The sequence below is a fragment of the Aythya fuligula genome, chromosome 26 (genome assembly GCF_009819795.1).
Source record: "Aythya fuligula isolate bAytFul2 chromosome 26, bAytFul2.pri, whole genome shotgun sequence".
Taxonomy (NCBI): domain Eukaryota; kingdom Metazoa; phylum Chordata; class Aves; order Anseriformes; family Anatidae; genus Aythya; species Aythya fuligula.
The window spans coordinates 4,982,823-5,003,533 of NC_045584.1; the positions used below are offsets into that span (position 1 = coordinate 4,982,823).

General features: G+C 59.5%; 1 protein-coding gene across 1 annotated transcript; it reads right to left on the reverse strand.

Annotated features, from left to right (window-relative positions):
- Positions 1-4,961: 4,961 nt before the first annotated feature.
- On the reverse strand, positions 4,962-15,217 carry MKNK2 (MAPK interacting serine/threonine kinase 2). Its single transcript, XM_032203771.1, has 14 exons — positions 15,157-15,217; positions 14,863-15,043; positions 13,181-13,262; positions 12,956-13,057; positions 12,710-12,807; positions 11,821-11,900; positions 11,327-11,400; positions 11,131-11,235; positions 10,744-10,799; positions 10,559-10,654; positions 9,017-9,211; positions 8,758-8,922; positions 8,601-8,644; positions 4,962-8,128 (listed from the first exon to the last, which is right to left on the reverse strand). Exons 2-14 carry the CDS (start codon positions 14,908-14,910, stop codon positions 7,867-7,869), a joined length of 1,407 nt encoding a protein of 468 aa, XP_032059662.1. The 5' UTR covers positions 14,911-15,043; positions 15,157-15,217; the 3' UTR covers positions 4,962-7,866.
- Positions 15,218-20,711: the final 5,494 nt, after the last annotated feature.

Below are 20,711 nucleotides of genomic sequence, written 5' to 3' on the forward strand. Positions count from 1 at the left end.
TGGAGCGAGGGAGCGGTTCTGTGGGGTGTGATCCCCCCGGGGGGGCTTTCTGGGTGTATGAAGGGCTGGGCGGTCTCGAGCAGGGGATGAGGAATGGGGGCAGCCCCACGAGGGGGCAATTCATGGAAGAGAAGGGTATGGGGCTGAAGGAAGAGGTCCTGGGGGCGAGGGGGAGTTTGGGATATGCGGCAGGGGAAGTCAGGCGGAGTGAGGGGCTGCACAGAGGGGGTGCAGAGAGGGCTGGGGGTCCATCTCTGTGCTCTTACTACCAGGACTCCCCACATCCCAAGGACACTGCTGATAACCCAGGATAATCAGCCTGGAGGAACAGGGCCACTGCTGACACCATGGCTGCTCCCCCAGCACTGCAGGCATTGTCCTGCTTGGACAAGCAGCTCCTCTGCGACCGATCCCACCGCCTGGTCCCTCGTGTCTTGGTGTGCGACTGCCATGACATCACGGCAATCCTGATCCCACAGGGTCAGAGCTGCCTTTCCATGCCAGGCAGAGAGGCCAAAAGCACAATGGCTGGCACCTTCCTGGCCAGGAAGGGTCCTTATTTTGCCTCTGGGGTTCAAGAGGCAGCTCACTGCATCCTAGAGTGCCCTGGAAGGCCTCTAGGGCATCCTAGAGGAAATTGGAGGTCACTGGGAGGCTTTCCGGGGGAGCTAGAGGGCACTTGGTGGCCCTGATAGACCTGAGGGGGACCTAGAGGGCAGCGGAGGACCACAGGAGGCCTCCAGTGTGCTTGGGAGTGCACTAGAGAGCCCTGCAAGGCCTTCAGAAGCCACTATATTCCAGAAAGAGTCTTATTTTGCCTCTAGGGTGCAAGAGATTTCTCATATGGCACCCTGAACTGCTCTAGGCCTGCTGCTGACCCACTAAGGGACAACAGCAGGCTCATAGGACACTGTAGAATGCCCTGGAAGGCATCCTAGAGGAAAAAGGGGGTCACTGTGAGGCTGGATGCCCTATGAGCCCCCTCTTGCACCCTAGAGGCATAATAAGCACTCTTATGGGAATCTAGAGGCCCCCAGAAGCCTCGCAGGACTCTCTAGGGCACTTCTGGGCACATTGGAGGCCTCCTGTGGTCCTCCCCTGCACTCTAGATGCTGTGTAGTACTCAGTGCCCTCTAGCTCCCAAGTAAAACTTCTCAGTGACCTCCAGTTTCCTCTAGGTTGCCCTAGAGGTCTCCTAGGCCACTGTAGGATGCCCTAGGAGCAACTTCTTGAATCCAAGAGGCAAAATAAAGACTCTGCCTAAGATCTAGAAGCCTCTAGGGTGTCCTACAAGCCCACTGTTGAACCCTCGAGGCAAAGTAAGTACACATCCAGGTATCTAGTGGTCTAACACCAATTATGACACATACGTTGCCAGTTTCTCCCATCAAAAAGTGCTCCCAACAGAAGCTTTTGGGTACACCTGAACTCTGAGATCCTTTATGCAACCCCACACACAACAGGTCTCTGCACCTTCTCTCTTTCCACACAACCCTAACAGGAACGCTGAGCCCAACCCTAATTAGGACCCTAAAAAACATGCATGGCACCACTTTCTCCCATCAAAAAGTTCTCCCAACAGAAGCCTTTGAGTAGACTTGTGCTCCCTTTGGGAGCCTTTATGCAACCCTTCAGTGCCTCGAGGTGCGTGTGCATGTTAGAGCAAATGCATGGTCCTTGATTCAACATGCTCGGGAAGGCAGTGTGCTGTCTTCCCCTTCTGTTTTGCGTGTCTTTGCCATACCGTTTTTGTTACTGCACAAAGACATGCTCATTGTATTGCTTCAAGGCTTTGAGACCCTTGTATAGCTGAGGGACCTCCCAGATTAATCGCTGTGGCCAGTGCCATGGCACATCACTGCAGTATTGTTACATCACTGGTTTGGACTGAGAGCTTCCAACCTGGTTCTGTATCACATTATCGAATACCTATTTCTGCTGCATAACCTACCAGCAGGCTTGTGCTGCATTTTTTTTAAAGCTGTGTTACACTAAATGGGGAATCTCCCCTAACCACAGCTATGCTGGGGTTCAGAGCTGGGCGTCATAATTGTCCCTTCTGGCATCTAATCTGTGCATGCAGGAATGCGTAGGAAACTTTAGAGGGACGTTGCTTTTTCTTGTGAAATATTTCTAGTATTACTGATAACTGAGCATTGCATACAGATGTAGACTCTTTCAAAAACACCGCGTCAGTTTTGATTTCACACCATTTGCTCAGCACGTCACAGACTCACACCCCCTTGATGGCCGAGCTGCTTCCATGCAGTTCAGTGTTGCCTTTTTTTTTTTTTTTTTTAATTCACAAATACAACGTCTGGATGCCTGGATGGTGCCTGCGCGAAGCCTGCTGGTTCCCGTTCCATCCTGTTTGGGTTTCATCTGCCTTGTACAGGCCATAAACATTAGAGGGAGCTGCAGACTGCTGCATGTCCCCATGCGCAGCTGGAAGGTTGGACACTTCATGGTTGCATGGAGCCTCATCCAGGGCAGGTGGCACCAGCTGGTCCCCTGCCCACCATGCTGGCCATGCCGCAGCTAATTAGAGCTTATGTGTTTGGCACGTGATTAAATGAATGAAAAATGATTCATTTTGTGGTGGTAGCCTGAGGCTCAAATCCAGGCCAATGGAAAGAAAGCTATGACAGAAATAAGAAGGGATCATGTGGACAGCACAAAAGTGTGCTCAGGATGCTGTCACCTGGGCAGGGGTGCAGGAAGGCACCACGGGATGGGGCGAGGTGTTCGCTACTCACCAAAGCAGCAGCAATCAGCAGCGTTATTAGACAAAGAAATACAGTCAAAAATAGTGCCATCTGGGAGAATTTAACTTCCCAGAAATAAAGCTGAGAATGAACGCTCCTAAAAATGGCAAGGCACCGTTATTTCTGGATCTGATAGCCAACAGATTTCTTCACAAATCAGGCACTCAGCAAAAGGCGGTACTATTTTAGACTGGGTTTTTAGGAAGTAATTGTAATGCAACAAAAAGGCTAACCATGGTAGTGATTCTTGGTGGAGGAATCAGTGAAACTCAGCTGATGCTGGAGGAAGGCTGGCCAAATATAGACCTGGAAATAGGGTCTGTCGCACAGGGGCCAGCTACGAGCAGCTGAAAGCCCATGGTAGTAGAATTGGTGGGGCTGGAGCATTCGGCGGTCAGGGATAGAGAACACCCATTGCGCCTGTACATTGTAGAGGCAAAAAACCACTTATATTTGCAATAAGCATTCCAAGCAAAAGACTGGCATAGCCAGAGAGGGCTGGCCAAACAGCTCGGTCAGACTGTGACAGGCTTTCAGGAGCACTGGAGAGGAGACCACGCGGCAAGACAAACCGCAGCGTGGGTGTTAGCAAGAGCAGCACTAAAATGAGACTTGCTAAACCCCATGCTTGAGCAATGAGTGCTTGTTTAAGCCTCTGGCCAGGTGAGCAGATGCGTCACCAGACTGGTGGTGTGCTCTGGCCATGGCAGCAGTGGCTCTCCCACATTCAGGGAGCTTAGGCTGCTCTGCACTGTCCTGCTGCCCCTGAGGGCTACATGATCCATCCAGTGCACTGGGTGCTGTCGGGGAGAACTTGCATGCCCACGGCACAGCTACAAACCAGCCACTAAAATGGTACATTCTACCACAAAAAAAAAAAAAAAAAAAAAAAAAAAAAAAAAAAAAAAAAAACAAAACACCTCTAATTGGTTTGTTTTGTTTGCCTGGACAGGTGCGGTAATCCACTGCAAAACACACAGGAGTTCTTTCCTTCCCTGCCCTGTACTGTAAACCATTTTAAAAGCAGAAAAAGGAAAATTATTTTTTTTTTAAAGAAGTGCAAACCCTTCATTCCTCCCTCTCTGCACACTCTGGGTGGTTCTGGGGCTGGTGACCACCAAGGAGCCCATGTTCCTTACAAAAGGCTTTGTCCAAGCAGGACAAGGCGTGGGTTGTCCACCGACACCAGCACAGCCACGCTTCGTCCCCCAAAAAACACTGACACCACTTGCAGTGTGGTGAACTGACAAAACACCAACACCACTTCCAGTGACACGAGCTACTGCACCCCACAAGGCCACAGGCCCTGCCATGTCACCTGGCTGCCACCAGGACAGCCAACACTATCGCCTTTCCCCCTGCGGGATGTTTGTCACCGCAAAGCATCGCGGCCACGTTAACAGCTCCCTCCTCTCAGCATGAGGAACTATTTTGGGCCGATGCTGCAGCACCCAAGCAGCGCAGGTTATTTCAGCTCAGGGCACGGCTATTTTCAGCACTGCCCTTCCCCGCATGTGCTTTGCCCCAGTGTCCAACCACAGGGTGCTTTTTGGGGGCGGTGGAGAGGAAGGGGGACATCGTGGGGGGAACAGTTTGCCAAGGTTAATGCCCAAAGCAGAAACCTTTGCCCCCATCCACCTGGATCCACCCAGCCTCTTAGGGGACAGACCATGAAAAAAGGGAGTGTTTCTGGAGTAGAAAGCTGACAGTCTGAGGCCAGGAGAGACAACACAAGAGGGGAAGTAGAGTGATGGGGCTGGGAGAAGCATGAACAAGGTGGGAAGAGGAGGGCAGAGGGCTGGATGCTGCAGAAACGCCCAGGGTCACAGTGCAATGGCTCCAGAAAAACAACTCAGCAGGATGGATGGGGCAGCCCCTGCTCATCCCCATCCAGGGGCCCTCAGCTCTGGTGCCACCCAAGCACCCCTGGGAGAGGACACACAGCCCAGCCGTGCTGGACAGATCCCCATAGCGCAGGAAGCAGATGAACCATTCATTTGTCAAGCAGCAAGCATGGATTCCTCCACAGAGACAGCAGCATCACTGAGGTTGTCCCCACAAGCCCCAGGGAGGACACCACCAGAGGGTGACACCAACCTGGTTTCCCCCTCCCACCACCCCACAGAGGAAAGGCAGGCCAGTCTGGGAACACAGCGATCACAAAACAGAGCTGGGAGAAGTGACCCAGCTCTCCGGTAGGTCTCAATGCATTTTTATTAAATTCTTACAAAACAGAATACAAAATTCTGGCATCAACAATTGTTATAAAGGAAAACTTCAATTCAGCTGTATCAGTTCACCTGGTACATACAGTAAAGTGCTTGTTTTTTGTTTTTTTATCCTTTTTAATTTTTTTTGTTTGTTTTCATTTTTATTTTCCAGCCAGCCCCCGAGCAGAGGCTGCCCGTGTACAAACCAACAGTGCGTTAACGTGACTCTTGTCGAACCAGCTTTGGCAGTCTTCATCAATTGTAAAGCGGAGAAAGTTTCTCCTATTCCGATAAAAAAAAAAGTTAGCTTCACAGTAAAAGTTTCTAACCAGTCCTAAGTCGAGTTAGTTGGCTGAAGGGGAGGGGGCGAAGGGAGGAGGAGGGAGAGCCAAAACGCTTAAAGTTTCCAGCTTTAAAAAAAAAAGTTGGTTTCCATGACAGATGCTCTATGGGGGAGGCTTTGCACAAGCAGGGGGGGACCAAAGGGCTTTGGGGAACCGGGCAAGGAGCAAAGCACAGGGAAGCATCTGCCTGGCACAAGCATCATGCCCAGCACACATGGGTGCCCCGCTGCTGCCACCAAGCACCCACAGAGCTGGAGGTGCTCCAGAGGCATCCCCCCAGGCCTAGAGGCATCAAACATCCTTACAGACCCAGAGACCCTGCCACATGCTGCAACCACGCCACCAAACCGAACCCCGAGCCAAAACGCGCCGGCAAGCCTTCAGAAGAGTGCATGTATGTAAAAATACAGGTCTTGCACGTGGGAAGAAGGGGAAATGCTGTTTGCTAACAAAAGCACGGGGGGACAAAAATTTCAGAGCCATCCCCCACCATCCCCATCCCACGATTTTTTTTTTTTTTAAAAAGACTGCAGCGTGCAGCATTAACAATAGCTTTCACAATACCAGCTCAAGGCATCGCGTACTGTACATCATTCAAGTATTTCTTAATATAAGACAACAAGGAATTATCTACAACTGATAAAACAAAATAAGCTATAAAAAGTAATGTACAATCAAGATGGATTTTTTTTTTCCTTTAAAGGAGGCCTCTCCGGAAGGGTTCCCACCTGAACGGTGGGACCGGGCAGCCGGGGGAGAGGGCGGATCAGGGGGCACGGTGGTTTTGGAGAAGGGGGTGGGCTGCTGCCCCTGGCCCACTGATGCTGCTCAGCAGAAGGGCCAGGGTGGGTGAGAAAAGCCGATCCCTGCCCCAAATGCCACCGCCACCTCGATCGTCTCCCAAGATAACTCACACACACCTCCCTGAAACAAAAAACAACACGTATTGCATAGTATTGCTGTCAGCAGTCTTAAAACAAAAAGGATAAGTTCCCCCTCACCCCCAGAGACAGCAACTGTCTTCAGCTAAAGACCCGGGAAAATCTCTTCCCTGGCTCAAAGCGAGCTCCCACAACCTTCACTGTGCACATGATGGGTCGAGGTTGCTTTTTTACAATATAAAGCTCCAAGCATTGAGTTAGAGGTGGGAGACTGCAAACAAACGGGGCATCCTCCCTTCCTGTGCTCACAGGGGAAGGGATGGGGGGGGGGGCACAGGGATGGCCACTGGCTGCAGGACCTGGCTCTGACCCCACACGTGGGCTTTTCGATCCAGCATCTCCCAGACCTTCCCCTGCCTGCACCCCTGCCTTCCCACAGCAGGGTCCGAGAGAGGCCCAGACACGCGCCATGACCACCACTGCATGCAGCCAGTTCTCTCCAGTTGCCCTGGGGACCCCACACCATTGTCACCCTGACCCCAAACCCTCTGGCCCCACAACCCCGCGGCGACCCTTCAGTGCTGCTACCACCCCCAGGGCACCCCCTTCTGCCACCGCAGCCTCAGGGCCAGCCCGAAGCCAGGCTGGGTTATGCTGCCCTGCAGCAGGTCTCTACATAAGGGGGGTTCCTGTTCACATCCATGGAGCACCCTGTTATTCCCAAAGGGTTGTTTTCCTTTGGTTTTCCAGCTGCTCTGAAACCAGGGGTGCACAAACCCCCCAGTGCAGGAGTACCACATCGGGGCCACTCTGAGCATCTCCCCATGCTCTGACCTTACCCCCAAGGAGCCGCTTGCCGGAGCGAGGGTGGAAAGGAAGACATTTCTCCGTGCCCTGTAGAGAAGCACAGCTAGCAGTTTAAAACCAACAATAACAATTAAAAATTAAAAATTAAAAGGATAAAGTGAGTGAATAGCTTATTCTGGAAGCTGGCTGCCAGGGGGAGAGGGAGTAGGTTTGCAAGCTGGGGTTTCAGGCAGCAGGACGGGATGGGATGCTGCTCCCACACCACCACCATCCCCTCTGGCCACCACAGTTCCCTGCACCATGCCAGCGTGTCCCTGAAAGCGCAACTGGGACAGGATGGGGCCCCCCTGCGTGCCCCCTCCCCAACATCAGGGGTAACCTGCAGCTCCAGAGGGAGCTGAGGTTAAAGTGCTGCTACTGTTGTTGGAAACGCGACCGAGGGGCTTTTGTTCACAGTATGAAATGAGCTGAAATAGTCAAAGCAGCTGCGGATAAAAAGAGTCCTTTGGTGTTGGGGCGGGGGGGGAGGGGGTGGGAAATGTCAGGGGAGAAACCAAGAGTCAAGAAACAAAAGTCCGTGTGTCTGTCAGATGTCCTTGAGTGTGCCCTGGGTGAAGCAACCTCACGCTTGATTTAATACCTTTAAAAAAAAAAAAAAAAAAAAAGATCTTAAACAAACCCTCCCAGCCCCAGCCCTACAAGATCAGCAAAACCTTGGAAACCAGCCAACAGGACGAGTCCTGATCTTGTCACCAGCTAGAAACAGTGTTGGTTTTTGGGGAGGGGGGCTAGAGAGGGGTGGGGAGAGAAGAAGAGGAGAGGCTGGGAAGGGCATGGATGCGGGGGAACGGCACAGGACTCAAGCCTGGTCGGCCACCAGGACCAGCGGGGCCACCAGGTGCTGCCCTGCGGCCACTGCCTTGACCAGGCTGCTCTTCTGCCGCCGCTTGGCCAGCTTGGACTCGGAGGGAGGCGAGAGCTGCATGGCCCATGAGGTAGCTTTGATGATGATGGGTCGCGCCTCCTCTTCCTCCTCTTCGTCCTCGTCACGCTGTGTCAGCTGGCGGTTGACAGCGATGGCCTCAGCAGCAAAGGAGGTGAGCTCTTTGGCACTGCTGTTCCTAAGGGGGAGAGCGGGGGTTTAGGGCTGCAGGTGGATGGGCTGAACCCATGTTTTGGGGTCTTTCACCCCATATGCACATGGCACTGGGCTGGACAGTGGCTGAAACCCAAATCACACATTGCAACCACTGCCCAGGGCACAAGAGCTGTGGCAGAACCCCTCAAAAAGCAGCATGAGCCTACAATTCTATGGGCATTGGTTTTAAATTAAAAGTTGATTTAAATCCAATATTAGGAAGAAATTCTTCCCCCTGAGGGTGGTGAGGCCCTGGTTGAGGCTGCCCCGAGGAGCTGTGGGTGCCCCATTCCTGGCAGTGCCCAAGGCCAGGCCGAATGGGGCTGGGGGCAGCCTGGGCTGTTGGGATCATGCCTGTGGCAGGTGTGGGACAGGGTGGGCTTCTAGGTCCCTCCCAACCCCAATCATAGTTCTGTGATTCCAGGCCCCCCCAGCACACGCACACCCCCACTCACCTCTGCAGGATGATGGGGGTCGGCAGGGTGTTATCCGGGGCACACTGCAATGAGATGGAGCCGCTCAGAGCCGGGCATCCTGCAGGCCCCCCCCAGCTTTTGGGGGTGCTGCACTGAGGTGTATGTGTGTGTGTGTGGGGGAACAGGCAGCACTCACCCCCTGCACCCAAGGGTGCTCCAGGACCTGGGCCGCACTGAGCCGCTTCTTCGCATCCCTCACCAGCAGCTTGGAAATGAGGTCTTTGGCCCCAAAGGAGATGTGCGCCCAGTCCTTGTCGGGAAACTCGTACTTGCCTTCCTGGATGCTCTCAAACAGCATGTTCTGGGGGAACGGGGCAGAAATAAAGGCAAAAAACATCCAGACAAGCTGGGGGGAGGGGGGGCTGTGGAGTGGGTTTGTGGGAGTTTGGGCGCACCTGGCAGGTGTGGCAGGCCTCGCCGCGGTCCCAGCCGCAGTCAGAACCACAGTGGCCCACAAAGGGGGGGTACCCGCTGAGCATGATGTACAGGATGACGCCTAGGCTCCACAGGTCGCAGCGCTTGTCGTAGATGGAGGCCTCCTCGTTAAAGGCTTCCACCACCTCCGGGGCCATGTACTCAGCTGAGCCACACTGCGGGGATAAACATGGGGTCCCCAAATCAGGTCCCCAAATCCCCTGCGTGGGGGATGCTGCGGAACTGCCCCTCCCTCATGGGGCAGGTTGTCACCAAAGGGTCACCCCAAAAAACAAGCCCCAAGGGACACAGCCCCCTCCCAGCACCCCAGTCTCTGAGAACAATCCCGCTCCTCCTCCTCCGCCGCAGCAGGAGTTAACAGCTGATGCCAGCAGGGACGCCTCCGAGGCCCCGCGTCCCTTTTTGCTGTCCCCTCCCCGGGACTCTGGGGCTTTCCAGCGCACGTGACCGCGCCAGCCTTGTGACGAGGGCAGAGAAAAGCTGCAGGCAGCAGATAATCGCCCCGGCCGCGCCAGCAGCTGATGCCGCAGCAGAAAAACACGCGCCACCCTCCCTCCGGCACGCTGCTGCTGCGCAGCCTTAACCCTGCCGGGCCCGGGGCAGCCACACCCGCAGCGTCCCCCCCGGGGCTGAGAACGGGCAACTCGTGACACCCAGGAAATTCTGGTGCTGCCCTGGGAAGAGGGATAAGGCAGGAGTGAGAGGGGCTGGGGGAGGTGAGGGGAGCATTTGGGTGCTTTATGCCCCCCCCTCCCACCACACACACACAGACACACTGCTGCTGCATTGCATCAGCTGGGCTCTGCCGTCCCCTGCCCCGTGCCAATAAAACACCGGTGCCAAAAAAACACCGGTGACGCCCTGCATGGGGCCTCGCTGCTGTGATAAGGGCAGCAGGGCTTCCCTCACCCCAGGGCGGGCACCAGCTTTGGGGGGAGGATGGGGGGGGGGGGTGTCCTCATAACACACTGCTGCCCCCCTCCAGCTTTTTAGGGTGCCCCCATTGCACCCAAGCAGCCTCCCGCAGCAGGGAGCCCCCAGTATAAGACCTAGACGAGGCAGGGGGAGGATATCACAGCAGCCTCCCCCCAGCCTCCACCCCTCCCCGCCAGCCTCCGCGGCCGCCTCCGCCAGGGCTGGCTGTTGCTAAGGCTCGCGGCAGCCCGGGCTGCGTGCCAGCCCCCCCGCGCCGTGCAGGGCCCCCCCCTTGTGAACGCATTACGCAAGCCCGGCCTCGCCTGCCAGCATCAGCCCAGCGAGAAGCGGGGAGGGGGGTGGGGGGGTTGAGGCCGCGGTTACCCCCCAAGATCGTGCTCCCCACATTCGGTGCGGTGTCTGGGTAATGCTGCTCCCCGCAACCCCAACAGAAAGCAAAAGGGGTGGTGAGCACAACAGCTGCTGAGAGCAGCCCCGACCCCATAATGTGGGGGCAAGGGGGGGGGGGTGTAGAGGGCATGGCAGGGGGGCTTGGGGCACCCAGGGGTGCAGGCTCATGGCCTTACCGGGGTGAGCAGCTCAGGGGTGGAGATGGGGGAGCAGTCACCGTTCAGCTTGATGCCGCTCCCCAAGTCGAAGTCACAGATCTTCACTGGGGACACCTGGGGGGGGCAGGCAGCTGGTGACCCCTGGGGATGGGGATGAGACACCCCCCCCGGCCACAACCCACAGCTGGCTGCTCCCTGCTCACCTGGTCTGGGCTCTCACACAGAATATTTTCGGGTTTTAAATCCCTGTGTGCTATTCCTAGGGGGAGAGGAGACAAAATGGAGTCAACGAGGGGCCAAAATCACCCCAATCCCACTGTGGGGAGGGGCTCAGGTGCAACCACAGAGAGCCCCCCCCCCCTTGTCCCTCCCCACCCCAAATCACCGCCTGTGTCATGGGGAAGGGCAGAAATTGCTGCTGGCCTCGAGTCAGCCTGACTGGAGGAACAGGTTCGGCACCACCAAACACCTCGTGATGGAGCTGGGCCTGACCCCGTGCTGTGACGGGGCGTCTCCAGGGCAGGGGGACATAGGGAGGTGCCCAAGTTCCCCCAACCCCACAAGGGTGAGGGCTGCAGGCCTGAGCTGACCTTTGTTGTGCAGAAAGTGAAGGGCGCTGGCGATATCCTGCACCACCACGCTGGCCTCCAGCTCATTGAAGTGGCGCCTCCGATGGATGTGGGTCAGGATGGAGCCTGCGGTGGGCAAGAGCAGAGTGGGGGCTCGGGGGTTGGCTCCATGTCACCTTTCCTGTGCCCCTCGGGGAGCCCCCAGCGCTGTGCTCACCTCCTCTCATTTTCTCAAACACCAAGTAAAACCTCTCCTCCTCCTCAAAGAACTCAATCAGCTCCAGGACGTTCCTGCAGGGACAGCAGGATCAGCCCACAGTGCCACCCCCAAAACAGTTGGGGTCCCCCCTGCTGCCACAAGCCCACCAACCCACTGCCAGCATCAGTCCCCCCAGGGGAGCTACGCAGGACAGGCGCCAGCGGGGAACTGCATTGCAAGTGATTGAATCCAAACAGCCGAGGACCCCCCAGCCACATTCTGGGGATTTGGGATTGGGGGGGGCTGATTTTGGGCACCGCATTCAGCCCTAATTGCTCGCAGACCTCTCCCGGCCGCACGCCCCTCGGCACGGGTCCAACCTGGCCCCCCGTTGCCATGGTGAAACATTTTTCGTGGCCCTGAGATGCTCGGGGCGAGGCCAAAGGGAGGGAGGGGAGGCCAGCAGAGGCCAAGGGGAGGCCAGCGGAGGCCCGAGGCTGGCCCCGCAGTACCTGTGTCCCTGGCACTGGTAGAGCATCTCCACCTCCCGGAAGACCCTGCTGCGGATGTGGCCCAGGCGCTTCTCGATGATCTGAAATGCGGAGAGGGGGTGGGGGGGGCTCAGCGAGGGACCCCACGGACAGGGCAGAGGGCTCAGGGGGATCCCCAGGATGGGGGATGGGGGGGTGTGGGGCTGGGCTAACGGAGGCTGGGGGTGCCCGAAGGGGTTAAGGCAGCAGAACAGGCCGTTCCCGCAACGCTGCCAAGTCGCTCCCTCCCATGGGGCCGCAGCCAAGGGCCCTGCACCGCCGCCAGCCCTGGCGCGGGCAGACAAGGGCTCACATCCCTGCCACCGGCCAGGCAGAGATCCCGACACCACACACCCTCCACACTGCCTCAGTTTCCCCAGTGCATAATTACATGGGGCAGCCAAGTTCCTGCTGCATTTTGACTCTAACCCTCAAAAACTGACAGCACTTTTTGGCCACGGGGGTTTGCAGCCCCCTTGGCTTGGGGCTGCAAACTGCAGCAGCTGCTGCTCCCCCAAAACACGCTCCCCCTGAGGTCACAGCCTCTGGACCCCCCCCCCACAGGGCCTCCACCTCAGCCCCCATGGCCACAGTCCCGTGGGGAGGACACGCATGGGCCTGGAGCTCACCAGCCTTGAAGCACCATGCCCCTCCTCACTGCACATCGCAGGCCATGTTGGAAGCGTTAATTTAACCCCCCCACCCACGCTGCGAGACATGGCCGCCCTAATTTAGCAGGGAGAGGAGTGCAGCGAAGGGATGGGACCATGGTCACAGGGCTGGGTGGTGGCAGGAGCTGGAACAGCAGGGGACACGGGGTGGGAAGGGAAACTGAGGCATGGGCAGAGCCAGGTACGCAGCCACGCGTTACCTTCACTGCATACTCCTTGTTGGTGATGAGGTTGACACAGGACTGGACTCTGGCATGGGCCCCTTCCCCGAGCACCTCCTCCTGTAGCTGGTAAACATCTGGCAGGGGAGAGGTTGCCTCAGCCTCCAGCAGGGAGGATGGAGTCCTCAGACCTCGTGGGACATTGCTGCTGTCCCTTCTCCCGGGCCTGTCACCAGCCCTGAGAACAGCAGGAGGGACCCGATCCTGCCCAAGCACGCCGCTCACCTTCGAACCTGCCAGAAAAGCTGTCGGTGGCTCTGCAGCGCTTCTTCTTCTTGTTCCTTTTCTTGGCATCAGGGATGTCAATGGGTTGACTTGAAGGCATGTCTGCACCAGAGCAAAGCCACCCGCGTCAGTCCCGCGGGGACAGCCCTGTCACCCGGCCCTCCCCAAAGCCTTCAGGGTGAGGCGAGGGGACAACATCCTGGGACGCAGCCATGCACTGCTCACCGGGACGGGACGGGCACTCGAAGTTGAAGACAGACTCCAGGTGGTTGGACTGGTCGAACTCCAGGTCGAAGGGGTTTTGTCCCTGCGGGCAATAGGAACATGAGCGAGGTCCCGGTACAGATGTGGCCTCCAACACACTCCTGGCTTCAGCACCCGCGCCACTCACCCATTCCCACAGGACCCCAGCACACGGTGCTGCTGCCCAAGGGAGAAGAAGGAGGGAAGCAGGGTCTGACCATGGCTCCCAATGGAGATGGTGCTAGGGCCACGTGCACCACACCATCCCCAAATCCGGGGCAGCCAGCATCATACCCACAGGCACCTGTAACCCACGGCACAGGACCAGACCACAGCTGACCCCCCAGCCCAAATCCTGGTGCAGGGCAGGGGAGAGGCTGCCTCCATGACCCCAAACCTACCACAGCACCCAGCCAAGATATCAGGACCCTGGTTCCCCACTGGGGCAGTGACAGCAGGGTGGCACCCAGCTGGCGAGGCGAAAAGGCAGCGGCCTCGGCGGGGTTATGAAACCTGCTCAGGCAGAGGGGGGCAGACAGCGCCTGGCTCCCAAACCCGCCCTGGTGCCAGCCCCGCGGGGAACACGACCACACTGCCAGAAAGGGCCAGCAGCAGCCTGCTGGCTCCTGCAGTGTCCTCCATGGGGGGGCCATGTGTACCCCCACACTGAAAATCCAAATCTGCAAAACGAAGCATCGCCCTGGGCAGCCAATCCCCCCTTGATGCCGTGTACCACAGCCTCAGCATCAGGGCCTCTGTGTGCACCCCCCTAGCCTTGCCAAGCGGCACCATGGGCAGGATGAGGCCACCCGTGCCGGCTGCCGCAGCCTCGGCACACAAAGGTCTGGGGGATGGGGAGCGACCGCCGCGCACCAGCTCCATCGCACGGCCGAGGTGTCCCCCCCGCGGCCCCGGCCCCGGGGCCGGGTGGGGGTGGTGGTGAGTGAAAACCCAGCCAAAAGCCTTAAAAGCAGGATTAGGTGTCAGCTAAAATAACCCGGGCAGGTTGCAGATGATCTCCCAGCATCCCTCGAAGCGCTCACAGCCAAACTAAACAAAGGTCCCATGCAGCCCCAGCCCCGCGCCGAGACAAGAGGCAGCATTGAGAGCAGCGGGGTGGCCACAGGATCCATCCCCTCCTGCACACCCCGACCTTGACAGCGGCCAGGATGGACGCGGGGTTACTACCGGGATGGATGCGGGGGTAGGACAGTGCCTGGCCGCAGCGGTGCAAGCAGGGACGTGCACTCCGTGCTGCCAGGATCTGGCCCTCGTGCAAGACTCTTGCACGACAGGTCCTGCCGCAGGGCCTGGTGGGTGCCACACTCCCACCTGTGTGCCCGGGGTGTCGCGGCCCCATGCCGCAGCTTGACACCCCCACTGGGCTCTGTGGCACGGAGGGGAGCGGGGACGCCTGCCCCACGCCCACCCCAGGAGCTGAGCTGCGCCCCGGCACCACAGCAGGGCAGGATCCGTCCCTCTGCGGCTTTGGGGCAGCAGTGGGACCGGGGCTTCTTCCTTCCTCCAGGTGCTTTTGGGGGCAGTGTGGGGGCGGCTCGGCCCCCCGGCAGGTGTCGGGGTGTCCCGCAGCGCACTGCAGCGAGCAGGATCCGGCCCTGCCCACCCCGGCCCCAGCATCTCGGCCCGGCCCCCCCCCGCCTTACCTTGAAGGAGCGGTGGAACCCCTGGATTTCCGACTTCTTCTGCACCATCTTGCTGCGGGGGGGGGCGGCGGGGGGCGGCGTTGCTGGTACAAAACGAGGGGACGAATAAAAACGGGGGGGGGGGGGGCGGGAAGGGGGAGGACGGGCAGAGCTGGAGAGGAGCCTGGGGGGTGGCTGAGACCTGCGGAGAAAGAAGGCCAAGGGGGGGGGGGGGCGGAGGGGGAGGAGAAAGGGGTCAGAAGGGTCTCACCCCCCCCGCGTCCCCCCCAGCCCCGCAGCCCCCCCCCCGCTCACCGGCGCGGCCCCGCAGAGCCGCCGCTGCTGATGGTAGCGCAGCCCGCACCGCCGCCCGCTCCGCTCCGCTCCGCCGCCGGGGGGGGGACGCGGCGCCGCCGCCCCCGGCGCTTTTATAGCCCCGGCCCCGGCCCGCCCCCGGCCCCGCCCCCCCCGGCCCGGCCCGCCCCCCCCCCGCCCGGACCCCCCCGTGCTGCACCCGCGGAGCAAAACAGCCCCCCCCCGGGCACCCCCTGCTGCACCAGGGGCACCCCGCCGGCACCCCCCCTCCTGGGCACAGGGACTGAGCCCCCCCCGGGCACCCTGCGCTGCTCCCCAGGGACAGGGAACACCCCCCAGCTGCAGGAACCCCCCCCCCAGGTGCAAGGACACCCCCACAGGGGCAGGAACCCCCCCTCCTGCAGCCCAGGACGGGGGCACTGCCACGGGGGACCCCAGGGATATGGGTGCCTCCTCCCCCACAGGGCCCCCCCCTCATGCCACGAGTGGGGCCGTGCTCGGCACCAGGCCTGCATGGGGGGGGAACAGGCACAGGGTCACGGCCCCCCCCAGTCCCCACAGGCCACCGAGGCCCTCAATGGACGGGGGGCTCGCTAGTGGGGACCTCCCAACTCCACACTTGGTGGCACTACGGGAGGCCGGGGCTGCATGTGTGTCCCCGTGTATGTGTGCCCCCCCTGTGTATGTGCCCCCCCCGCTTGCATGTGTGGCCCCCCCCGCTGCGTGACGCCAGCCAGAGCTGAGAACAGACGCGCTCGTTGCGCCGAGCAGCAGCGCAGGGCCCAATGGCTGCGGCACCGCGGTGCATGACTTCACCGGCCGCGCCGCGCATTGGCTGCACGCCCGCCACCGCCGCCATTGCGCACCCAAGGGGCCCCCCCCGGCCCTGCGCTGCTGCCCCCCCCAGCCCCGCAGCCCCCCGCCGTCATGCTCGCTCCCCACCCCGTTTCCTTCCTCCTCCTTCCCCTTGTCCCATTGGGGATGTTTTGCTGCAGCCCCAGTGCCACCGGTGCCGGCCTGGCTTGGGGCCACCATGGTGGGGTCACGGGGCCCCCCCCACCCTGCCGTGGGCCCAGACCCTGCAAATCAGCAAAATTCCCTGTTTTTGGCAGGCCTGGGCTGCCCTTCCCGTGTCCCACCCTCCAGCAAAGCAGATGGGGTGAAGCAGACACCCTGGATCTCAGACCGCTGACCTGCTAACACGGGGTCCCCAATTAACCCAAGCTGGTGCGGGACACAAGCAGGACTCGGGGGGATATAGGGGATTTGTGGGGTTTTGCCCTCTGAGGCTTGCAGAAGGGACAGGGGATGGAGCCACCAGGTGTGCTGGCTGCTGGCACCCGTCGGGCAGCTCCGGTGCAGGCAGAGGAGCCACATGCCTCTCAAATTGCTCACGCTGCCATGTAGGTCACCCGGCTGGTAATGACAGGGTGGCAGCGCTGGCACCCACAGCCCTAGCAGGGCCACCCGCGGGTGCCTGGTGCGGTGAGGACACCCAGGAGCTTGCCCAGCCCATGGGAACCCATTGTCATGGGGGGCTGGAGCAGTGTGTGTGTGCTACGTGTGCTGCGTGTGCACGGCATGTATGCTGTGCCCTGTGTGCGCACTGTGTGCTGCATGTGCACTGTGTGTACTTGCTGCGTGTTCACTGCATGCTCTTTGCATGCTCACTGCATGCTCTGTGCATGTTTTGGTGCATGCTCTGTGTGCTTGTCACGTGGCCGTTGTGTGACCTCTGCTTGCTGCATGCTTGGTGCACACTGTGCTTATCACACACTCACTGCACGCTCACTGCATGCACCCTCCATGCTTGCCACACGCACTGCATGCTCATGGTTCACTCCCTGCATGTTCCTGGGCTCACTGCACAGTCACTGCATGCCTGCTGCATGCTTGCTGCACGCTCTCTGTGTGCTGTCTCCCAGATTCTACCTGACCCAACAAAGGCCCCAACTTACTACCCCCTCTGAGGCCTAGAGCGATTTGGGGCTTTGGCTTGGGGGCATCCCTGCACCCCTGCTCCCATGGCTGCAGTGCTCACGGGGGTCCAGCAGGAGTGGTGGGGGCAACGCCAGTGCCCTTTCAAACTGGAGCTGGGGTGGAAAGAAGCAGCAGAGTGCAAGGGGCTGCTTCCTCCAGCTGTGGGCGAGATTTGCAGCCAGGCATGACGAGAGCATTGGGGTTGGGCTGCAGGGGCAGGGAGCAAGCAGCACCCATGGGCACGGGGGGCCAGAGGGGAGCGAGCAGGACCAGGGGTGCTGCTGTGTGCCCGTGCTTCCTGTGCTCCCTGCTGCAGCTTTGGTGCTGTCACCCAAGGGAGATGCATGTGTGCTGCAGGCTGGTGTGTGCAAAAGCACAGGCATGTGTGTGCAAGGGCAATGCAGGAGGTGGGCAGAGCATCGCCCTGCCTGGGTGCTTGCACACACACACACACGTGTGCAGCTGGCACATATGTGCACACACACAGGTGTGGTCTCTCCAGGTGCATCCCTGTGAGCTGCATGGCCACCCAAGGGCTCACATGCACACCAACACACGTACATGCACACTCACACACGTGTAAATGCTGCAGTGGAGAAAACCCAAATTTTGATGCATTGGAGGCCTCGGACAGGGCTTGGTGCTGCTGGGGACTGGGTGCACGCAGGCAGCAGAGCCGTGTTCTGCAATCGGCCAAGGGAAAACAGGAAAGTGAGCGGGGCCGTGCCGGAAACCGGCTATTGTTGGGAGCGAGGAGCGAAGGGAGCGTGAGTCACGGGGGAGGGATGCCGCGGCCACCCCAGCCCACTGGGCCCCATCGGCTCCACTGGGGCTGCACCTGGTCCCAGCGTGGGCAGAAGCACCAGGAACCCTGCTCCTTGTGGGGCTTCCTCCTCCCCGCGTCCCATTGCTCCGTGTTGGAAGACAAATCCATTTTCCCTGCGTTCTTTCCCTGGCGCAAGGAGGTTAGTCCAGATTTCCTCCCCTGAAAGCAGGAGGATTTTGAGCCTTGGCTGCGTTTCAAAATGAAAAATCTTGTAAAAAAAAAAAAAAAAAAGGAATTTCCTGCCGGGCAGAAATCTGGAGGTTTGACTCTGCTGTTGCTGGTTCTGCTGTGGGGCAGGCAGGGAGGGGATGGGGACACACGCATGTATCCAGCACACACGCACAGGTACAGCCACAGCCAAGACATTTCCTGGCTGCTTCAGCTACCTGGGGACAAACCCCGCATTGGGCTTCCCGACTCCTGCTTTGCACCCACGTTTTGGGGCTGCCTCCCATGCAGGGACCCCACAGCCAGGGGCTCCCCAGCTATGGCAGAGGTTCTCCTTCCTGAAGACCCCTCACAGGCCTGGCTCCAGGCTGGCACTTGGACTTGGGGAGGGGGATGAGGAACGGAGGCCATGCCTCAGTTTTTCCAGCTGGAAGAGGTGCCACGGGGTTGAGGAGAAGCCGTAACCCACAGCCAGGCAGCACCACAGAATCACAGAATCACAGAATTTCTAGGTTGGAAGAGACCCCGAGGGAAGGCACAAATACCCACCAGAGAGGTTTCACCCCAAAAAGGTCTTCGAGCAGGGATGCCAGCCTGTAGGGAGCGTTCCCATCCGGCAGCGTCCCCAGCTCCATCACATTGAACTGGTCAAAACTCATGGGACACAGAGGTGCTGACTGCTGGGCTGGGTCTGGCACAAGCATCCTGTGGAAGATGGACGATCCCAGCTGGGCTGTGGTCGATCCCCAACCCCTGCGGGGACTGAAGAGGCTGGGCGCAGGTGAGGCGGTGCAGTGCAGGAGGCACCGGAGGGAACGATGCTAGGGGGGCAGGGGCATTGCGCCTTGCAGGGCTCTGGGCAGCCTCGGGGTTTTCTTACCTCTCAAAATCTTCTAAAGTCACTGGGAAAGGGAGAAACCTGCAGGAGCAGCTCTGCATGAGCCCCTGGCCCAGGAGCCTGTCACCCCTCCAGGGAGACCCAGAACTCAAAACCACAAGTGGAGGCGGGGGGGAGGGGACAACACCGTGCCTCAGCTTCCCCAACCCCGAAGGTGCGAAGGGGGATAAGCAGCGGGCAGAGGCAGCAGCTCTGGGGATGGGAAAGGAGTCCCTTGGCTCCTCTGCAGGGGTGCCCCCCAGCACCATCCTTGGTATGCAGCAACCTCTGTGATCTGCTTGGGGTGGGGGTCAGCAACGTGCTTGCCTTGCAGCTCTGCCCTGGCAATGCTCCCAGTGCAGCTAAAGCACCATGGAGCAGCAGCAAATATCCCACATTTCAGCCAGGGCCTGGCCGGTGCCGTGCCTCCCCCTGGGCTTCACTGCGTCGCCAGCAGCTGCTCCCAGAGAGGGGCCGAAGCGTTTCGGAGCCTGGCAGAACACTCTGCAGCACCTTCCCTTTGTGGAGCTGCTGCTTGGGTAGGCAGCGGTGGCCAGGAATGTTTCCCTGTCCTCATCCAGTGGGGACATGGCCTCCAGCACCCACCTGGGGTTTGTCTGGACCCCATGGGTGTCCCCTGAGCACAGGTTCAGATGCATTTGAGAGAACCCCAGACCCTGCTCCCCAGGAGCTGGTTTCTGAGGGCTTGTGCAATCCCTGTCTCTTATCACCAGCTTTGGAAACCAGGGGCCAATTTGGTTAAAACTGGAGAGGAGCTAGAAAGGAGGCCCTATTGCACTCCTAAGCTGCTGTGGGGACTGGAGGAGCTCTGGCTCAGGAAGGAGAGGGCGCAGCAGGGGCGCAGGGCAGCAGCCTTGTCCTGCAGCTCCCAGGACATGCCATGATCGTTTCTTCCAGACCAGTAGGTGATCCCATGCCGAGCCAGAGTTGTGAACAATTTCCCTTCGAACACACGGCTACTGCAGACCCCTCCGCACTGTGGCCGGGCTGTGCTTGGCAAAGCAACCCAGGGCCAGGCAGCCGTGCCTGCTGCAGCTCAGGGGCTGCTGCTGTCCGTGTTTATGGGAAGGGTCAGCCCCACTCAACCCACAAAGCCCATCCCTGCCACAGGGGAGAGCTGCAAATCTGCTCTTCTCTGGGCCCTCAAAGCATTCCCAACTCCTCTGCCTGCACCTCACCAGCACCAGGGAGACAAGTGATAAAATTACTGAGCCACCAAGGTCAAATTACTGAGCTCAGCCCTGGGCACACGCAGCCCCCATGCCTGCAGGCTCAACCCGTTTGCACTGGGGCAGCTCCCGCGCACGAAGGGGTAAACACGAGGCCCCCGCAAGGCGAGATGAAAGCAGGGGAAAAGGCGGAGGCAGCAGCTGAGAAAGGGCTGTGCAGGCTGCGGCAGCTCTGCTGACTTGTCTGGGCAACATCCTGCGCCGCTGCACGCCGACGAGGACGGGCACGGCTGCAGTGGCATCGATGGCCCCAGCCACCAGCGCTGGGGGCTCCCAGTGGGTTTGTGCCACTTGGCTGCGGGACGAGGCCTCCCTTGGGTGCAGGCACTGGGGGGCTCAGCCCCACGCTGGGTCTGGCCATGGCCCCGCTGCCCCCTCTAGTGGCACCCAGCCTGGAGGGGACGAGCACAGCACCCACACTGCTGGAAGCGAGAGCCCCCAGCCTGAACACAGA

Excerpts from the sequence above, each read along its gene's own strand:
- MKNK2 (XM_032203771.1), bottom strand. The coding sequence starts at position 14,910 with ATGGTGCAGAAGAAGTCGGAAATCCAGGGGTTCCACCGCTCCTTCAAG. Across the intron at positions 11,401-11,820 it reads TACCAGTGCCAGGGACACAG|GAACGTCCTGGAGCTGATTG; the intron begins GTACTGCGGGGC and ends CTGTCCCTGCAG. Across the intron at positions 8,923-9,016 it reads AGGCCTGCCACACCTGCCAG|AACATGCTGTTTGAGAGCAT; the intron begins GTGCGCCCAAAC and ends CCGTTCCCCCAG.